Source organism: Littorina saxatilis, linkage group LG12 (assembly GCF_037325665.1).
Source record: "Littorina saxatilis isolate snail1 linkage group LG12, US_GU_Lsax_2.0, whole genome shotgun sequence".
Taxonomy (NCBI): Eukaryota; Metazoa; Mollusca; class Gastropoda; order Littorinimorpha; family Littorinidae; genus Littorina; species Littorina saxatilis.
Genome location: NC_090256.1, coordinates 61,346,990 through 61,368,441, shown reverse-complemented (window position 1 = coordinate 61,368,441; position 21,452 = coordinate 61,346,990). Strand labels below are relative to the sequence as shown.

At 42.6% G+C, this 21,452-nt stretch overlaps 1 protein-coding gene across 1 annotated transcript; it reads left to right on the top strand.

Moving 5' to 3' along the window:
- The first annotated feature begins 3,035 nt into the window (after positions 1–3,035).
- Positions 3,036–13,037, top strand: LOC138982461 (galactose-3-O-sulfotransferase 2-like). The gene is made up of 4 exons (XM_070355755.1): positions 3,036–3,518; positions 6,916–7,051; positions 8,273–8,523; positions 11,432–13,037. The coding sequence occupies exons 2-4, from the start codon at positions 6,957–6,959 to the stop codon at positions 12,556–12,558; spliced, it is 1,473 nt and encodes a 490-aa protein (XP_070211856.1). The 5' UTR covers positions 3,036–3,518; positions 6,916–6,956; the 3' UTR covers positions 12,559–13,037.
- Positions 13,038–21,452: the final 8,415 nt, after the last annotated feature.

Genomic DNA, 21,452 nt, shown 5'->3' with positions numbered 1-21,452 from the left:
ATGAACGTAAATTTGGATCGTTTTAGAAACAAATTATTTTTTTTTAATTTTCAGATTTTCAATGACCAAAGTCATTAATTAATTTTTAAGCCACCAAGCTTTAATGCAATACCGAAGTCCGGCCTTGGCCAAAATTTTAATCAATTTGATTGAAAAATGAGGGTGTGACAGTGCCGCCTCAACGTTTACAAAAAGCCTGATATGACGTCATCAAAGGTATTTATCAAAAAAAATCCAAAAAAATCCGGGGATATCATTCCCAGGAACTCTCATGTAAAATTTCATAAAGATCGGTCCAGTAGTTTGGTCTGAATCGCTCTACACACACACACGCACAGACAGACAGACACACAGACAGACACACACACACACACACACACACACACATACACCACGACCCTCGTCTCGATTCCCCCTCTACGTTAAAACATTTAGTCAAAACTTGACTACAATTTAATGTAAAATCAAGTCGCGTAAGGCGAAATAACAACGGCATTTAGTCAAGCTGTCGAACTCACAGAATGAAACTGAACGCACTGCTTTTTTTCACAAAGACCACATACTCGTAGTTTCGTCAGTCCGCCGCTCGTGGCAATGGCAGTGAAATCGGCAAGCCATGCAGAATAGTGCGGTAGTGGTAGGGCTGAGCAGGATAACACGCTTTTCTGTATGTCTATTCTTTTTAGCTTACTGAGTTTGTTTTTAATCCAAACATCATATCTATATGTTTTAGGAATCAGGGACCGACAAGGAATAAGATGAAATTGTTTTTAAATCGATTTTCGGGGCGGGGATGTAGCTCAGTCGGTAGCGCGCATCCAGTTGGCCGCTGTCAGCGTGAGTTCGTCCCCACGTTCGGCGAGAGATTTATTTCTCAGAGTCAACTTTTTGTGCAGACTCTCCTCGGTGTCCGAACACCCCCGTGTGTACACGCAAGCACAAGACCAAGTGCGCACAAAAAAGATCCTGTGATCCATGTCAGAGTTCGGTGGGTTATAGAAACACGAAAATACCCAGCATGCTTCCTCCGAAAACGGCATATGGCTTCCTAAATGGCGGGGTAAAAAACGGTCATACACGTTAAATTCCTCTCGTGCAAAAAAAAACCACGAGTGTACGTGGGAGTTTCAGCCCACGAACGCAGAAGAAGAAAAAGAAATCGATTTCGGAAAATTAATTTTAATCATAATTTTTATATTTTTAATTTTCAGAGCTTGTTTGTAATCCAAATATAACAGATGTATATGTTTTTGGAATCAGAAAATGACAAAGAATAAAATGAAATTATTTTTGGATCGTTTAATGGAGAACATAGCAATAAAGAATTAATTATTTCTCGTTTGAAAGCTAACACTTTGCAGGAAGCTTATTTATACATCCCCGCAACGATGGGAAAAGCCCTGGAAGTAATTAAATTGGACAATGTCAGCCTTTAAAGAAAATCCCAGTTTTGAAAACCAAAAACGTGTCTACCAGTGCATGCAGAGTACACAGCTTTCTTTCATGGACATCACTAAATTTGGCACGAGCATTTGAACCTGCGTGAAATCCGTAATAGACGGAACGAATGCAAGCGCGTACAGTGGAACCCCTTTTTACGACCACCAACAACCTTTGTGTTTAACGTGCCTAGTGTGGGCGAATGGAAGGATGTGGCAGAAGGTTGACAGGCGACAGGGGGGGGGGGGGAGTTGCACAGGGGTAACGGCAGTAGACACACCAACACACACACACAACCCCCCCCCCCCAACACACACACAGGTGGACAGTTGTCTCTAGCTAGTCACTTGATCGTATTCACCTCTATCTGACACTCAGGTAGAAGGGACACGACATGAGAAAACACCCGTGCGGCGAACAGCGCTATATATATCTAGGGTGACGGTTCGAATTATCGCCCTTTTACGATTTTCAACTCTGTCAAGTCACCAACATGGCAGTGGCAAGCATACGGACAAAATTAATCATTTCACTGAAATCGAAATTGACAGGAAACAAAGTAACTGCAGGGTCAACAGAAAAACAAGTCGCGTAAGGCGAAAATACAACATTTAGTCAAGCTGTCGAACTCACAGAATGAAACTGAACGCTATGCAATTTTTCAGCAAGACCGTATACTCGAAGCATCGTGATGAAAGTGTTTTTAAAATTGATTTCGAAAATTTAATTTTGATCATAATTTTTATATTTTTAATTTTCAGAGCATATTTTTAATCCAAATATAACATTGTATATGTTTTTGGAATCAGAAAATGATGAAGAATAAGATGAACGTAAATTTGGATCGTTTTATAAATTTTTTGTTTTTTTACAATTTTCAGATTTTTAATGACCAAAGTCATTAATTAAATGTTAAGCCACCAAGCTGAAATGCAATACCGAAGTCCGGCCTTCGTCGAAGATTGCTTGGCCAAAATTTGATTGAAAAATGAGGGTGTGACAGTGCCGCCTCAACTTTTACAAAAAGCCGGATATGACGTCATCAAAGGTATTTATCGAAAAAAAGAAAAAAAATTTCCGGGGATATCATACCCAGGAACTCTCATGTCAAATTTCATAAAGATCGGTCAAGTAGTTTAGTCTGAATCGCTCTACACAGACAGACAGACAGACACACATACACACACACACACACACACACACACACACACCACGACCCTCGTCTCGATTCCCCCTCGATGTTAAAATATTTAGTCAAAACTTGACTAAATATAAAAAGAACTCAACGTAATTTGACAGAAAACATACGTCGTCCTAGAAAGAGAACGGATGGACCGCAGTCTGAGGTGAAATCTATGCATTAGACGTGAGGGGAAAAGGCGACGGTGGGCAGCTGGGTGTCATGGGCGCGACATGCGACATGGACAGACGGTGATGGAGAGTGGGGGAGGAAGGGGAGGAGGGGGAGGGGGGGTCAGCACGGTACACAGGGTGATCGCTTGGGTTTACACGCTGTACACATCGTGATGGACGCAAGTGGAAAAGCGAAACACTACCATGTCTAGTGCCCAAGCCCAGGTTGACGCCCCGTCGCTACAAACTCCTTTGAACGCACTACTCAAAGTGAGTTTAAACCTGCGCTCTGCCCACGGCTGTGAAGGGGGAAAAGGCGACGGGGTGCGCGAGAGAAAACACAACGCTTCGTTTGCATTGACATTCACGCGATGGCAGTCAGCAAAAATCGGGGTGCAGTGCATGGCTAAACAGAAAAAAAAAGGAGGAAGGAAACAAAATTTTACTGTACCTCATTTGCCTTCCAAACGGCCTGTCGTCTGTTTTGCTGTCTGCTATTATTTTGTTTCGTTTTCAAAGCGACGGTGCTCCGGTATCCATACTTGGAGGTTTCTGTATTGTGTTTTCCTGTGGTTCGAAATATTTCCAGTGTCCGCGCTTGGAGGTTTCTGTGTTGTGTTTTCGTGTGTGTCCACACATTGTTTTCTCATCTGACAGAACAAGAAGCAACGAATTGTGGTGAACAAAGGGTGCGTTTGTTCTTGCGTGACAGACAAGACTTGCAGGTAGGCTAATACTTGTTTCTGCAATTATTTACTTATTCATTCACTTGTATTCTTTTATGCGTTTACTTGTTCATGTAATATTTATTTATTCATATGTTGTGTTTTTGTGAATGTCTTTTTATTAGTTTATTTGTCTACTCTTACTCTCGAATTAACTATTGATGTCTAACGGATGACGTATCACAACGGTGCGCGGTCGTCATTGGCGGTCAAGAAAGCCGCGGGCGCCGCCGCGATCATTGCGCAGACGACACTTCTAGACCGCCAATATTTTTTGTGCGCGTCACGTGCTCCACATAAATCGGCCGGAAACGAAGCAATTGGGAAACCTGGATAGGAGTGACGCCATTTACTGAAAAAAGAGGAATACATTCAGTTTCAAGACCCACTTTTTCGGGACAATTTTAAAAACTGTGAAGTAGTGATTTGCTGTTTAATTTCTTACTGAATTCTAAGGTTCCACAGGAGTGGTGTCACGAAGTGAAAAGTAAAATCTGATTTGACCATTGTAAGATTCCGTTTCAATCGTTGATGCCTCTTTCGCTGGACTGATTGTATAGACTGTCTTTAACTTATATATGTCGTGCCGAATTCACGGAATTGCCGAATTCGCGGAATCTGCAACATTTTTGCCCATTTCGCGTAATCGGCAAAACGCTGCCCATTACGTGAAATCGGCAGCGTTTTGTCGAAAATGCGGAAAGGCTTCTAAAATTTGCCCATTTCGCAAAAGCGACAGCCAGTCTGTTACTTTTTGTGTCACCAGAACATTGCATTAACATTGCTTTACCTCCCTACTATGTTTTGTATGGTCTATTTTGGTCTGTGTCGAGCATAACTCCGGAAATGCACGAAAACTACACTTTCTGCAATAACTTGCCATAACTTATCGATTATTGCGATATCTATCCATTGGGGCATCTAGTTGTCTAAGTGTGATGATATCCCAGGCATTTGAGAACTTTAAAACCAAAAAGTGGCTGCCGATTTCGCAAAATGGGTAAATTTTAGAAGCCTTTACGCGATTTCGGAAAAACGCTGCCGATTTCACGTATTGGGCAACGTTTTGCCGATTGCGCGAAATGGGCAAAAATGTTGCCCATTACGCGGAATCGGCAATTACGTGAATTCGGCACGACATTCGGTCTGAATCGCTCTACACGCACGCACACACACACATACACACACACATACACACACACACACACACATACACCACGACCCTCGTTTCGATTCCCCCTCGATGTTAAAATATTTAGTCAAAACTTGACTAAATATAAAAAAGGACATCCAAAATATAATGGAACTCGTCCCCAAGGTCACCTGATGAACATTTGTGACAGATTCTGTCTTGTCTAGGAATACCAAGAGTCCTACCTTTTTGTATAGGCAATTTATGATTCAGTGTTCTAAATTTTAAAACAGCGTTTGCTAAATTAACCGGCAGGATGGACAAGTACTTTTCAAACTCAAAATTCTCTTTATACATTCTATAATTATAATAAAACTCATTGTTATTTATTTCTGAATGCCAGGTTTGGACAAATTGGTCTTGTAGCCTATTTTTCATCAGTGCTTTGAAAGTATTAATTTCAATTTCACTGCCTTTGCCATGAGCGGTGGCCTGACGATGCTACGAGTAAAATGGCATTGCGTTCAGTTTCATTCTGTGAGTTCGACAGCTACTTGACTAAATATTGTATTTTCGCCTTACGCGACTTGTTGTTGTTGCTGTACATGTTGTTGTTTTTCAACCTTTCTTACGAAGTGGCGTCAATTTTGGGGGGGTTGTTGGACGGGTTGGGTCTGGACGGGTTTTTGCTGGTAGAATGCTTGTGTGTGTGTGTGTGTGTGTGTGTGTGTGTGTGTGTGTGTGTGTGTAAAATTCGCGAAGCGAAGTTTCAATGAGTTGAGACAGTTTTTGACAGTTTTAAACAAGCTTGGGATTTCAAAAACCGTTTGAAGCAACAACAACAACAAAAACAACAGAATTGTGTCATAAATAATAGACAAGTCGTGTAAAGAGATGTCAACACATTTAGACAATTATTCGACCTAAAAGAATGAACGGGACAAATTCGATATTTTAAACCGAGTTCTAGTAAGTCAGTCCTTGGCTGGGAGAAACATGCAAACCGAGATGGGTTGACATTGTCTCCGCGAAGCAGTCAAATAGACAAGCACCTCATTTGCATGAATGGAGAAAAAAATTGGGAGGGGGGGGGGGGGTACAGCGTCACAGCGGCTTTTAAAAGCGGCAAAACATCTTGTTATATCAATGAAATCGAGCCACAGGGGGCTGAAACAAAGTGCTCATTTGTCATTATAGGGGCTTTCAAAGCGGCAGAAAATCTTGTTCTATCAATCCAATCGTGCCATAGGATGCTGAAGCAATATGTTCGCTTATCACAGAGGCTTGTCGCGGCAGCTGTCACTCAAGGCATAGACCATTAATTTTATCCTGGACCGCCAACTAGCTCTCTCTCCGCTCTTTCTCTCTATTACGAGGTAGCGGCCTCTCGCATTTAGGAACCTACGCTTACATGGCCTTTCAGAAATCAGGGGGATGTCATATCCGGTGTCGATTGTAAACATGGACGAAATTGCCGAGGTAAGTTCTGAAAATGCTAAAATAAACTCAGCTAAAGTGCATATGGAACATGTTTTTCGATGAGTTTTGTTAAGTTTAGTTTGGAGTTTTGGAAAATCCAGTTCATTGTCACCTCCCATTGTCACAAATAACTGGAGCGTGCTTTCTTTTCACTGTCTTCGAATCGCTGGCCTTTCAAACCGGACGCTAAGCGCCCCTGAAAGTCGAGCGTCGTAACCTCGAAGGGTCACGTGACGAGTTGGCGGTCCAGGCTATTTGGTCTATGCTCAAGGTGACCAACGAAATAAAAGGGTCTGAAGCAATGTCTTCACTTCATGTCACATGGTGGTCACAAGGGCTTTCAACGCGGAAGAAAATTTCCCTCCGTCTGTCAATTTATCAAAATAGACCATGAGCCACAATACAATACAATCTTTCTTTCTTTCTTTATTTGGTGTTTAACGTCGTTTTCAACCATTCAAGGTTATATCGCGACGGCACAATACAATACCATACCATACCATACCATACCATACCATACCGTACAATAAATGCAATACAATGCAATGCAATGCAATGCATTGGAATGCAACACAGTACAAAACCATTTGATTGTCTGATTGCGGGTACAAAACCAAAAATACAAAAAAACTTTTGGCTCGTCACAAAAATAACAAAATAAATTCACTTAAATCACATACAGACAAACACGGCTTAGTACAAACATTACATTCACTAATACAGTGTTATTTAAAAAAAAAAACTACAACAGTTGCCTCAGGAGACTAAAGCAACGTTTTGTGACAGGGCCACAGGGGCTTTCAACCCAGAAGGACCAATGAAAGACGATGGGGTCACCACAGGAACTACCTGTCCACCGCGCTGGTCATCAGCGGTCAGCGGTCCACTGCCTGTCTCCCCTGTGGCGATGTCATGTCGTCAGGTAACAGTATCAACGGAATTACTTCCGCAAGATGGGCGGTTGGTTGGGGTTGGGATGTGTGGGTGTGATGAGGGCGGAGGGTGTGTGTGCGTGAGTGTATATTTCTGTTTGCGTGTATGTCTGTGTGTGCGTGCGTGCGTGTTTGTGCATGCATGCGCGAGTGGGAAGGGGGTCAGTTTCTCTAAATATGGTTGGATGCGATAAGTTGTAGGCGCCCGGGATGAAACATTCATCACTTTTATAATAAATGAGTGGTAGGTAAAAACTGTGTTAGTACATTTCTTGCAAGTAGACGAAGTTTGGAGATAACTCTGTCGGGTTTGTGAAAGAGTGGATACTCTTGCTTTTAGTGAGTCAAACCCAGTCACTAACGAGGGATGTATCCGAAACACGTGAACAAGGAGCACGTGTCGAAGGCTTGCCTCACTCAAAGCAAGAGTATTCACTCGTTCACAACACATGCAAACCCGATAGAGTTATTTACGGTTATTTATTCAAAGCGAAGGGTATTTTACTTATCTTTTTTCCCACGGTCCAAGGGACATAACTCTCCAAAATGAATTTAAACAACAGACTTGGAAGTTTACCGGGTCGTACCGCTCTATGCACACACGCAAAAGGTAGTAATTAACACTGTGTTTATCTTGAAGCCAATTTGTTTTTATCAATTATACAATCATGCAACAAAAATATTCATTATTTGGTTCCTATTAAAACTCCAGTAATATACACTCATCCGTCATTGTAACGTTCTCGATCTCATTCATTAGCTGATTCCTAATAGATCTCCAGTAACTGGGTTATTCTCCTGAGCTGTGTACCAGTGGAAACCAAGTTACGAAGATGACATTTCTTTACTTAACTGACTTTTGACATTTTGTTCGACTACGTTCAGTAAATTACACGAGTTTTAAAGTACGTCAACTTCGTAAAATGGAAACCAAAGGTTGTGACATGGATTTGAACACTAACAATTCTAACCAAAAAAAAATTAAATTAAAAAACAGAAGAAGACAAAAATATAAACTATGTTTTTGTTGCATATCGGTATCATTATCCAACTGGAGCATTGCCGAAAAAGGTAAAGAGAATACATTGTAGCTGCCATTTGATATACTTTATAATAATGTAAAGGACTGAAAATGCATGTCACAAAATGGTGGTAGCCTACACAGCTCTGGAGAATAACCCGACTACAAAGCCATCACACTTGTGTTCCAGACACAGGGTGTTATGCTCAATGGTCGTCCTCGCCGCCACCCTGCTCTTCATGATGATGATGACGTCACATCTGACGGGAGGCGGCGACGTCTACTCACCTTCCGTCCTGCTGCAGGAGGCCGATGAGAACTTCCACAACCTTTCATGGCACCTCCACCCCGAACAGACACTCTCAGCAGCTTCCAGCCAGACTCTCAGTAGAACCAACACTGGGGCAAGCAAAGACGGCAAGAAAAGGCAGAAGCAGGCAGGTTCGGTAGCCAATTTTCCCCATACTTTTTCCGTCAAAGATTCGTCGCCTGCTGAACAGACCGTGGGTCGCAATGCTATTGTCGCTAACTCTTCTTTCCCAAGGGAGCATGGTGAATCCAGTCACTAAAGTTGCGTTTCTTCTTTTGCAAGCAATCCAAAACATCATCACCGCAGATCTGCCCAGGCTTTTAACTTGAGATAAGATCATCCTTTCACTTCCGCACACACCATAAATCAGCAGTTTTTGTGGTCGCTATTCAATTCAATTCAAATCAATTCAGTTCGTTCAGTTCAGTTCAGTTCAGTTCAGTCCGCCCCGTGATCGGGAGGTCGTGGGTTCGAACTGAACCCCGGCCGGGTCATACCTAAGAGTTTAAAATTGGCAATCTAGTGGCTGCTCCGCCTGGCGTCTGGCATTATGGGGTTAGTGCTTGGACTGGTTGGTCCGGGTGTCAGAATAATGTGACTGGGTGAGACAGTGTGGCGCACGTTATATGTCAAAGCAGCACCGCCCTGATATGGCCTTTCGTGGTCGGCTGGGCGTTAAGCAAACAAACAAACAAACAAAAAGTTCAGTTCAGTTCAGTTCAATATTTTCTGCGTGCATAGCGATTCCAAAAAACCCCCACCAGACAGGTGTTTACGAAACGTTGCACATGGGTATATGTTGGTGTGTGTGTGTGTGTGTGTGAGAGAGAAAGAGAGAGTATGTGACTGTGTGTGTGTATGTGTGTTCGGTGTATGTGTGTGTCTGTGTGTGTGTGTGTATGTGTGTGTGTGCGTGCGTGTGTATGTGTGTGTGTGTGTGTGAATGAATGCATATGCGCTATAATGATATCATTGAGGAACAAACAACAACTCCAAGTATAAGTTCCCTCCACTGTATTTGGTCAAATAAGTGATACAGTTATGATACATACACACATACACACACAATCATGAAAAGAAAGATATCAGGGTTATGGATTCAAAAACCGGGTACTCACAGGTTTGAAGACATGAAAACAAACTGTTTGACAATCCCGTGCACAAACTAACACAATAATCTTACCCGGAGTCTATCAAAAATCGCTACCCGTGAGGTATACAGAAACAAGAAATTCCTCCGAGGTAGGAAAAACACCCCCGTTGGTCAAAGGGAAATAACCATTCTCACTGCCACCAACTGAGAAGGTTATTTCCCTTTGACCATTAATATGTCCCTCTATAAGTCCTTGTAGAATCTTAATCCACCAATAACTCCCTAACCGTGTGTTTGACTGGTCCCAATTTTTGTAAGGACCGTCTCAGGAATGTATAGAACCTGTTCACCAAGTTTGGTGACGATCGGTCCGTTCATTCTTGAGATCTATATGCGAACACAAACAAACAAACACATCGAGCGAATCCTATACACACCCCTATACCGGGGGTGTAAAAACACACACACAGTCCGTGAAATCACTGGCACACGATATCCACCCGATATCCACAGTACGCACGGGTAGTGTGTAAGCGGAAAAAAACAGTCACAGTTCAGAATTAGGATTCGGACCAGACTGCGGCAACCGTCTGATCTATTTGCTAAATACTAATTATATCTTAATTAAATAGGTTCTCCTGAACATGGCTTAACTCCACTAGATCACACACAAGAAACTGCCGATATGTCCTTCACTTGAAAAAGTAGCGGTGTACTAAATCCTCCGACTGGCGATCTCGACCTAACCAGTTCACTTCGTCCCGTGACCTTTCTGGGTCCAACTATACGGACTTTCCTGTAACCTCGCTGCTGGCTTCGTGAAAGTCCCGTCGAACTTCAGCTAAACTGGTCCAGAGAAATAAGATATTTGGCGGCTTCTCAGATGATTCTTCTTTCCCGGCATCTGGCCGCAATCCTCCTCTCATTGACAGGTTACTAGACGCACTGCACAAACATGAAGAGCGGACATCTTGTTTTTACAATCTGTCCTCTACGAACTAGTTTCTGCAATGTAAATCGGTTCAGCTTACGCGATACACAAAATATCGATATTCGAATGCCTATTAAAGTTACCTGTTAAAGTGCTTTGACGATCGCGTCTCAGAAAACACAAGTAAGGGCTGGAACCTTCTCCTGCATTCTCTCCGGGCATTTTCTCCTCCCGCGCGATTAACATCTAGACCTATCTCCTCGATAGACAGTCGTCAAGTGTGCTACTAAACTAGCTATGATTCACGAAGTTAACTGTTCGCTGGTTTGTGAGCTCTGTTCACTCCGTGTAAGGCCAAAAAAAAAAATAGGTCTGTTTACGGTAACCCGACCGACCCTAGTTTTTAGGCCCGACCCTAATCTTTTTTTGGGATCGTCTGAAAAAAACGCATCCAAAATAGAGCTGTTTGTGCTCAAACAGCAGACGACAGAAGGGAGGTAAGCTCAAAGTACTGTTTATAGTTATGTTGGGCAAAAACAGGGATTGATGAGAAGAAATGAACTGTGAAACATCATAGAGAGGGGAGAGAAAAATAAAATAAAATTTAAAAAAATGGAGAAAAAAAAATGGAAAAAAAAAGCCGACCTACCGACCCTATTTTTTCATACTATGTTACCGTAAACAGACCTCTTTTTTTTTTGGCCTAACACACATTTCCACGTGTGTCTTATTGGCTTTCGTAAATCGTGGACACAAATGCTAACTCGGCCTGACTCAGTTGTTAGCCGTTTAATTTCCTTCACAGTGTGTGTGTGTGTGTGTGTGTGTGTGTGTGTGTGTGCGTGTGTGTGTGTGTGTGTGTGTGTGTGTGTTCTATAATCTGTAAAACCATTTCTTTTCTTGGATATGAGTCGACTGGACGATAAAACCGTCTAACTATCTTGGTTTTTTTTGTAGGAGAGGTATGCAAAATTGACTGCGGTATAACTTCAGTCAGACTCATCTTTGTGTACAGAGAGAAAATTGGGCAAGCAGCGGCACGTGTTCTTCCTCAAGGTGCACAAGGCAGCCAGCACCACCGTCATGAATGTTCTCTACCGCTTCGCCCTCCAGCGCAACCTCACTGTGGCCCTGCCCCGCCATCGCAACATCCTGTCGGAAACAAGCAAGCACTGGCTGTCGGCTGTCGTCCCCCGTCCGTCCGGCGTCCGACACTTCGACATCCTCTGCAACCACCTTGTCTTCAACGAGAGTGCCGTCAGGCACATCATGCCGTCGGACACCTTGTTTGTCGGGATCGTCCGACATCCCCTATTCCAGTTTCTTTCGGCCTTCAACTACTACAGCGACGTGTTTCAAGTCAGGTACCTCAGGCAGATTCCGAGCCCTATACACACTGACGGCAATGGCTCAGTACACATGTACCACAAGGGCCCAGTACACACTTACGGCAAGGGCCTAGTACACACTTACGGCAAGGGCCCAGTACACACTTACGACGAGGGCCGTATTCACACATATCTGCAGGCCCCCGAAAAGTACGACATGGTGGACTTTGCCTCTTCCTTCACGCACAACAGGATGAGCTTCGACTACGGCATGGGCGAGGCGTGTCTCCGGGGCGACGCCGGCTGCATCAGGGACTACGTCAACTACCTCAACCGCACGTTCCAGCTGGTGATGGTGAGCGAGAGGTTCGACGAGTCCATGGTGCTGCTTAAGAGACTGCTGGGCTGGCGGCTGCAGGACGTCCTCTACATTAAGAACAACGTCTTCAAGGGGAACCGCCCCGTGTCGCACGATCATAACTTAACCGCGGTGGAGAAAGACACGCACCGGGCTTTCAACGCAGCAGATTACGCGCTGTATGAACATTTCACCCAGCTGTTTGACAAGAAGGTGAAGGCCGAGGGAGAGGACTTCGGTAAGGAGGTGAATACTTACAAGTCCCTGCTTCAAGAGGCAGCTGCTTTCTGCGCGAATGTGAAAGAACAAAAAGCGAATTTGACTGTGAATGCCACGGCTTGGAGTGGCAGCTTTGAGTTTAGGGCGTCGGATTGTGGAATCATGACCTCTGGGGAACAGCGTCTGGTTGACTTCATGCGTTCAGAACAATTGAAAAGATATTCCAGTTTAACTTAAGAGGTTAGGTTTTAGGTAGAACACTTTGTTGTGAACAAACGGAGAGGCTTTCAAGCTTGAATGTGGAGTTGTATTTTAGATGACGTGTTGTGTTCTGACCAACAGAAAAAAGTATTCAGATCGAAAAAAACGGGGTTGCTCTTAGGTTTAAAGATGTGCGCTGGATGTTCAAATGGTATTCAATGTAAAACAAGGAGTTTGATTCAGCTTGGGTCATGTCTTTTGATAAATTTTAATTCCAAGAAATCTGAGGACGTAAATTTTTGTCAAAATCGTGCTTTCTGAATCCTGAAAAGTGTCATGGACAGGAGGGTGGTTGCATCTTGTAAAAAGAAGAAATCATGCTTTGAAGAACAACCAGAAGGATGGTGAACTGTATGTTGTCAAAATCCTGTGTTCTGGACTACAGAAGGCGTGTTCATAGGTCTAGCAGCGAAATATGTGTGTTTGTGTTTGGAAATATTGGGGGTGGGTGGTATGTGGGGGCGGGAGCGTGGTTAATTAAGGGAGTGGGGGTGTTGTTAAACTGAGACGGGACTGGTTGGATAAGACCTGTTTCTGTCCTGTAGCTGTGTGCTATGTTGGCAGGGATGACCACATCTAAAACAAATGTACTCGCCAGCCGGGCGATTAACTTCAAGAAAGCCACTAGCCCGCCACAAATCTCACACATTAATGTTCACAAATTGGTGGATTTATTGAGAGAAGCGGTCGTACAAAACAACCCTTGAGACAGACTTATTGAGAGAAGCGGTCGTACAAAACAACCCCTGAGACAGACTTATTGAGAGAAGCGGTCGTGCAAAACAACCCTTGAGACAGACTTATTGAAAGAAGCGGTCGTACAAAACAACCCTTGAGACAGACTTATTGAGAGAAGCGGTCGTACAAAACAACCCCTGAGACAGACTTATTGAGAGAAGCGGTCGTGCAAAACAACCCTTGAGACAGACTTATTGAAAGAAGCGGTCGTATAAAACAACCCTTGAGAAAGACTTATTGAGAGAAGCGGTCGTACCAGAGACATTGATAGTATGTATGTCTCTGGTCGTACAAAACAACTCTTCAGACAGACTTATTGAAAGAAGCGGTCGTACAAAACAACCCCTGAGACAGACTTATTGAGAGAAGCGGTCGTACAAAACAACCCCTGAGACAGACTTATTGAGAGAAGCGGTCGTACAAAACAACCCTTGAGACAGACTTATTGAAAGAAGCGGTCGTACAAAACAACCCTTGAGACAGACTTATTGAGAGAAGCAGTCGTACAAAACAACCCCTGAGACAGACTTATTGAGAGAAGCGGTCGTACAAAACAACCCCTGAGACAGACTTATTGAGAGAAGCTGTCGTACAAAACAACCCTTGAGACAAACTTATTGAGAGAAGCGGTCGTACAAAACAACTCCTGAGACAGACTTACTGAGAGAAGCGGTCGTACAAAACAACCCTTGAGACAGACTTACTGAGAGAAGCGGTCGTACAAAACAACCCCTGAGACAGACTTACTGAGAGAAGCGGTCGTACAAAACAACCCTTGAGACAGACTTATTGAGAGAAGCGGTCGTACAAAACAACCCCTGAGACAGACTTATTGAGAGAAGCGGTCGTGCAAAACAACCCTTGAGACAGACTTATTGAGAGAAGCAGTCGTACAAAACAACCCCTGAGACAGACTTATTGAGAGAAGCAGTCGTACAAAACAACCCTTGAGACAGACTTATTGAGAGAAGCTGTCGTACAAAACAACCCTTGAGACAGACTTATTGAGAGAAGCAGTCGTACAAAACAACCCTTGAGACAGACTTATTGAGAGAAGCGGTCGTACAAAACAACCCCTGAGACAGACTTACTGAGAGAAGCGGTCGTACATAACAACCCCTGAGACAGACTTACTGAGAGAAGCGGTCGTACAAAACAAATCATGAGACAGACTTACTGAGAGAAGCGGTCGTACAAAACAACTTATTAAGAGAAGCGGCAAAGGAGAAAATATTTTCGGCGACAAAGGACATACCTGCATGTTACACCCCCGTATATGTTTTTTCGTAAAGTGCTAGGAGACGGGTTCCGCATTACTCTCACTCATTGCCGCCTGGTGATTTGAGCGGTTTTCTCCTTTTTTCATTTGTTCTTTCGACTGAGCTACAAAAAAACACGAATCGCTGCTTCAGATACGAGTAGTGGCAGAAAATATTCAGATGAAAATAGATGTGAAAACGGTACTTTATTTCTTTGTCGATATGTTCTATAAAAAACGGGATATACCATCAAGCTGTTAACTAAATGCAGAAATTGCTGTTCGGCGAAAGTTGTGTCGCGTGTTGCAAACTCTTCAAATACATGAAGCGGGAGGAGGATTTCCCTCAAAATACAAACTGACGCACTTTAAAGTTACAGTTCTTCCCTTCTTACATTCCATTTGACAAGCAATCTTACGAACTTGTTGAGATTATGAGCAGGAAAAGAGATTCATTGGTATGTCACAAATGTATTGTCTTCTGTAAATATATAAATAACTAGAGGAATACCCGGCTTCGCCGGGGTGAATCGCGAGACAGAGACAGCCAGCGTGGCGGTTCACCACAATCACCTTTGAAGGCGAAGTCCTGTCAAACGGGATTGAGAATTTTAGAGCTTATTTCTAAGCCCTATATTATCTGTTATGGCTTCTCAAATGCCAGAACATACAGACAGACGAAAGTCGCCAGACCCCATCACAAACAGAACTCTACAATCCACATGTGTTGCCTCCACACACACACACACACACACACACACACACACACACACACACACACACACACACACACACACACACACACACACACACATAGACACAGACACAGAAGCCGTATATATCTATCTATATCTAGTCTCCCTGTCACACTCGACCCCCTTTGAATGAACTTAGGTCACTCCCAGGTGGAATGGGAACAGCACGAAAATGATTCAGTCGACGACGCCAAATGTAACCGAGTGCCTAAACACCACAATCACCTTGAAGGCGAAATCCACTCAAACGGGATTGAGAATAACTGTTATGGCTTCTCGAAGGAAGGCCTGAACATACAGACACTTAACTTAAGAATTAATATTAAAAGTCCTACGGTTTTAAGCCATTAAGGACTTGAGTGTTTGTCCGCTTTCACATACAGACACACCAAAGCCGCCAGACAACATCACAAACAGAACTCTACAATCCACAGGTGTTGCCCACACACACACACAAACACACACACACACACACACACACGCACACACACACAGAAGCCGTATATATATATATGTATATCTATATCTATAAATATATAGAGATAGATGACAGTGTATTTTTCGCGTGGCTATAAATTGATTCGACCTTTTTACTTTTACAGTAAGAACAACTTACGGGTAACGTAGTAACGGGAATATGGATTGACGCCACACGAAGGAAGGGAGATAAACGCTGAAAACACTGGAGAAGATAAGGAAGAGTTACTGGTAGTGGATCCCGACAACAACAACAACCAACAACAAAAATCGGTTCAGCGCGCACAGCGCTGCGCGCTGAGAGCACGTGTTGAAATATCTCATCGATGAGGTTGTGTCCGGGGTGTAGCTGAATACGGTGTCCAAATTTGAAAAAGATCCACCGATAACTTAGGCCGTGCATCGCGAACAGACAGACAGACAGACAGACAGACAGACACTAGTCTTATATATATATAGATGTATATCATTGATTTTTAGTCCCAAACATTTGTTTTTATTAAATGTAATTCGTTAGAGTAGAAAACACGGAGGAGTGTGTGTGTGTGGTAGTGTGTGTGTGTGTGTGTGTGCATGTCTGTGTGTATGTGTGTGCGTGCGTGTGTGTGTGCATGCATGCGTGCGTGCGCCAGTGCGTGTGTGCGTGCGTGCGTGTGTGTAGAGCGCTTTCCAGAAAGCTCCTGGACGTATATTCATCATATTTTACAGGGGAATGCTTCCCAAGGATATTGCTAGACGTTTGTCTAATATTTTGTTGACCAAAATGTTGCTTGAAATCGAAATTGCAAGAAAAGACACAAAAATAATTCCATTGCCTTCCTTATCTTTTCCTGAATTCATAAATGTAGAGTTGTTATTTTTTAATTGATATTAAAGGCACAGTAAGCCTCCCGTAAACCATCACAGAGCTCCCCGAGCGTCTACATACAGTACAAGCATACTTCCATTTGAACGCTCACCGAACGGGAACATCCTGGCTGCTTTCTGTCGAGCGTGAGAAATTTTCAAAGAATTTATTTTCGTGGACTTGCTCCTTTTCAACAATGGCGCCTCGTTTTGGTGCTGGACGGCTGTTATGAATATTCAATACCGGAAATCACGCCCGGACAGTAAGCCTCCCGTAAACCATCACAGATACTGTCAGGCTTTTACACACAGTACAAACACCCTTCCATTTGAACGCTCACCAAACGGGAACATCCTAGGTGCCCTACGTAAAAAGCGAGCAATTTTTAAAGAATTAATTTTGCAGATTGTCTCGAACACTTTTTGGACCCATCCTGAACTCAGGTCAAAAATGAGTTACTTCCCTTCGGGTCTCATTCTATCGATGTAAACTGGCGATAGCCGTGGATCGATGATTATCAGAATGTTTTTGGACCGTGGTGCGTTTTTGCGCTAGACCTAACTTTTAACATCTTATAATAAATTGACAGCTTGTTACACAAACATTCTTTAATCATAAAAGAATTCTTTTTTCATCAAGACAAGATCAGTACAATTCGAAGTTGTGAAAGTTTGAAAAAAGAAAAGCCCGGAAGCAGGGTCACGCAAGGGTCGTAGCAGACGACGGTTTATGCATATCGCCGGTCCTCTCAACAGTCAAAAGCCATCGCTAGAGTTCTTGTGAACCACAGCCGTTTGTTTCGTGCATAAAAACGTGCTATTGTAGATAAGCTCACATCGAGTCGCATTCAAATGACTAACTGACGACTACATTGTGAAAAAGGGAAACTGGATCACACGGGTTCACGATGGCTCAGGGGTAAGATAAACCACGCAAAAATAAATTCTTTGAAAATTGTTCGCTCTTTACGGAGGGCACCTAGGATGTTCTCAATCGGTGAGTGTTTAAATGAAAGGGTGTTTGTACTGTGTGTAAAAGCCTGACCGTATCTGTGATGGTTTACGGGAGGCTTACTGTGCCTTTAAGCTCTGATGATACCGAGACAGCGCTGTCTCAGTCGACGGGTTTTGTCAACCAGGACAAAGTCTCTGTGAAGAATGTGTTTAGTTTTGATGTGCAAACCGACAGATTCACTAAACATTTTGATATCGCATTACTTGACTTGTCTTCTTGGGTTGTATGTATGGAAAATAATGTTATGCTTTCTTGAAACCTATTGGCTAAAAAACACACAAACAAACAGAATTTTTAAAAATGTAAACAATAAAAACAGTATACTTTCCGTGGTTATTTGTGTGTGTGTGTGTGTGTGTGTGTGTGTGTGTGTGTATGTGTGTGTGTGTTGTGTGGTGTGTGTGTGTGTGTGTGTGTGTGTGTGTGTGTGTGTGTGTGTGTGTTGAGATGCTGTTTATATTGGACATAATTTTGATAGCTGCACACACACACACACACACACACACACACACACACACACACACACACACACACACACACACACACACACACAAATGACTGCCATGTTTAGTAAGAAAACTCACTGTGCACAGGACGCATCCATGCTGTTGATTTTTGGTATGTTTCCAAGTGAAGAAAAACCCCTGGCCAGATATTGAATAGTGAGCCGATTCGTTGACAAGAGAATTAGCAATTTTCTCCCCCCTTTCTTAACCTAGGTGGTGGGTTCAAGTGCTAGTCTTTCGGATGAGACGATAAACCGAGGTCCCTTCGTGTACACTACATTGGGGTATGCACGTTAAAGATCCCACGATTGACAAAAGGGTCTTTCCTGGCAAAATTGTATAAGCGTAGATGAAAATGTCCACCAAAATACCCGTGTGACCTGGAATAATAGGCCGTGAAAGGTGTATGCAGCGCCTAAAGGCAGTCGATCTACTGGCCGATGTGAATGCGTGATATATTGTGTAAAAAATTCCATCTCACACGGCATTAATAGGTAACATGCGCCTTGAGTCCCCTTGTGTGGTGAGATACGTGCGCGATATAAATCCTCGTAAATAAAATAAATAAAATAAATAACATTGCCCGTAACAGAATGGTAAGTCTAAAATAGCCTCGGCTAAAAGCTTGACAAAAGACCCTAGCTTTTGCACAAATCTATGGGACTGGGTGGCCGAGTGGTAACGCACTTGCTCTCGGAATCGAGAGGTTTCGTGTTCAGGCCTGGGTCAGGCCGCAATTTTCTCCCCCCTTTCCTAACCTTGGTGGTGGGTTCAAGTGCTAGTCTTTCGGATGAGACGAAAAACCGAGGTCCCTTCGTGTACACTACATTGGGGTGTGCACGTTAAAGATCCCACGATTGACAAAAGGGTCTTTCCTGGCAAAATTGAAAAGGCATAGCTAAAAATGTCCACCAAATACCCGTGTGACTTGGAATAAAGGCCGTGAAAGGTGAATGCTCGCCCTAATAGGCTTGAGGTTTGCTGGCCGATGTGAATGCGTGATATATTGTGTAAAAAATTCCATCTCACACGGCAGAAATTAATATGTAAATCGCCGTGAGCTCTTGTGAGAAACGGCGATTAATAAATGTCCATTATTATTATTATTATTATTATTAAATCCAATCCAGCAGGCATTGGGTAAGAGTGTGTGTATGGCCCGGTCAGCTAAAGGCGGACACTTTCAGCCTGAGTGACCACTGATCCTTTACTTGCAAGGCACTGGCAGGTAAACACTTCGTACGCGTTGCCAGAAGACTTGGGCTTCCACCATACAGCGAGCTTAGTCAAGTTTTGACTAAATGTTTTAACATGGAGGGGGAATCGAGACGAGGGTCGTGGTGTATCTGTGTCTGTGTCTGTGTCTGTGTCTGTGTGTCTGTGTCTGTGTGTGTATGTGTGTGTAGAGCGATTCAGAGTAAACTACTGGACCGATCTTCATAAAACTTTACACGAGAGTTCCTGGGAATGGTATCCCTATATGTTTTTTTCCTTTTTTCGATAAATGTCTTTGATGACGTCATATCCGTCTTTATGTAAAAGTTGAGGCGGCACTGTCACACCCTCATTTTTCAATGAAATTGATTGAAATTTAGGCCAAGTAATCTTCGACCAAGGCCGGACTTTGGTATTGCATTTCAGCTTGGAGGCTTAAAAATTCATTAATTAATTTGGTCATTAAACATCTGAAAATTGCAAATAAAATTATTTTTTTTTATAAAACGATCCAAAAACAATTTCATCTTATTCTTCATCATTTCCTGATTCCAAAAACATATAAATATGTCCGTCGCGATATAACCTTGAACGGTTGGAAACGACGTTAAACACCAAATAAAGAAAGAAAGAAAGACATAAATATGTTATATTTGGATTAAAAACAAGCTCCAAAAATTTATAAATATAAAAATTATGATTAAAATAAAAATTCCGCAATCGATTTAAAACAATTTCATCTTATTCCTTGTCAGTTCCTGATTCCAAAAACATATAGATATGATATGTTTGGATTAAAAACAACCTCAGAAAGTTAACAAGTCGCTTAAGGCGAAATTACAACATTTAGTCAAGCTGTCGAACGCACTGCATTTTTTTTACCAAGACCGCATACTCGTAGTTTCGTCAGTCCACCGCTCGTGGCAAAGGCAGTGAAATCGACAAGCCAGAATAGTGCAGTAATGGTCGCGCTGAGCAGGATAACACGCTTTTCTGTATCTCTATTCTTTTTAGCGAACTGAGTTTGTTTTTAATCCAAACATATCATATCTATATGTTTTTGGAATCAGGGACCGACAAGGAATAAGATGAAATTGTTTCTAAATCGATTTCAAAAAATTTATTTTAATCATAATTTTCATATTTTTAATTTTCAGAGCTTGTTTGTAATCCAAATATAACATATGTATATGTTTTTGGAATAAAGAAATGACGAAGAATAAGATGAAATTGTTTTTGGATCGTTTAAAAAAAGTTTCCGATTTTTAATGACCAAAATCATAAAATATTTTTTAAGCCACCAAGCTGAAATGCAATACCAAAGTCCGGCCTTCGTCGAAGATTGCTTTGCCAAAATTTCAATCAATTTGATTGAAAAATGAGGGTGTGACAGTGCCGCCTCAACTTTTACAAAAAGCCGGATATGACGTCATCAAAGGTATTTATCGAAAAAATTTAAAAAAACGTCCGGGGATATCATTCCCAGGAACTCTCATGTCAAATTTCATGAAGATCGGTCAAGTAGCTTAGTCTGAATCGCTCTACACACACACACACACACACACACACACACACACACACACACACACACACACACACACACACACACACACACACACACACACACACACACACACACACACACACATACACACACATACACCACGACCCTCGTCTCGATTCCCCCTCTATGTTAAAACATTTAGTCAAAACTTGACTAAATGTAAAAAGAATAGAGATACAGAACAGCGTGCTATTCTGCTTAGTGCAACCACTACCGCGCTATTCTGGCTCGTCAATTTCACTGCCATTGCCACGAGCGGTGGACTGACGATGCTACGAGTATACGGTCTTGGTGACAAAGTGCAGTGCGTTCAGTTTTATTCTGTGAGTTCGCGGTTCGACAGCTTGACTAAATGTTGTATTTTCGCCTTACGCGACTTGTTGTTTCTTGCTGGTAACTAGTTTGTTTTCTTGCGGAGAAGTTTCATTTTGTGTTTGGTAGTTTTTCTCTCGTAGGTTAACCGTTAAGCCTAATTAGAGTGAATTAGCTTTGATAG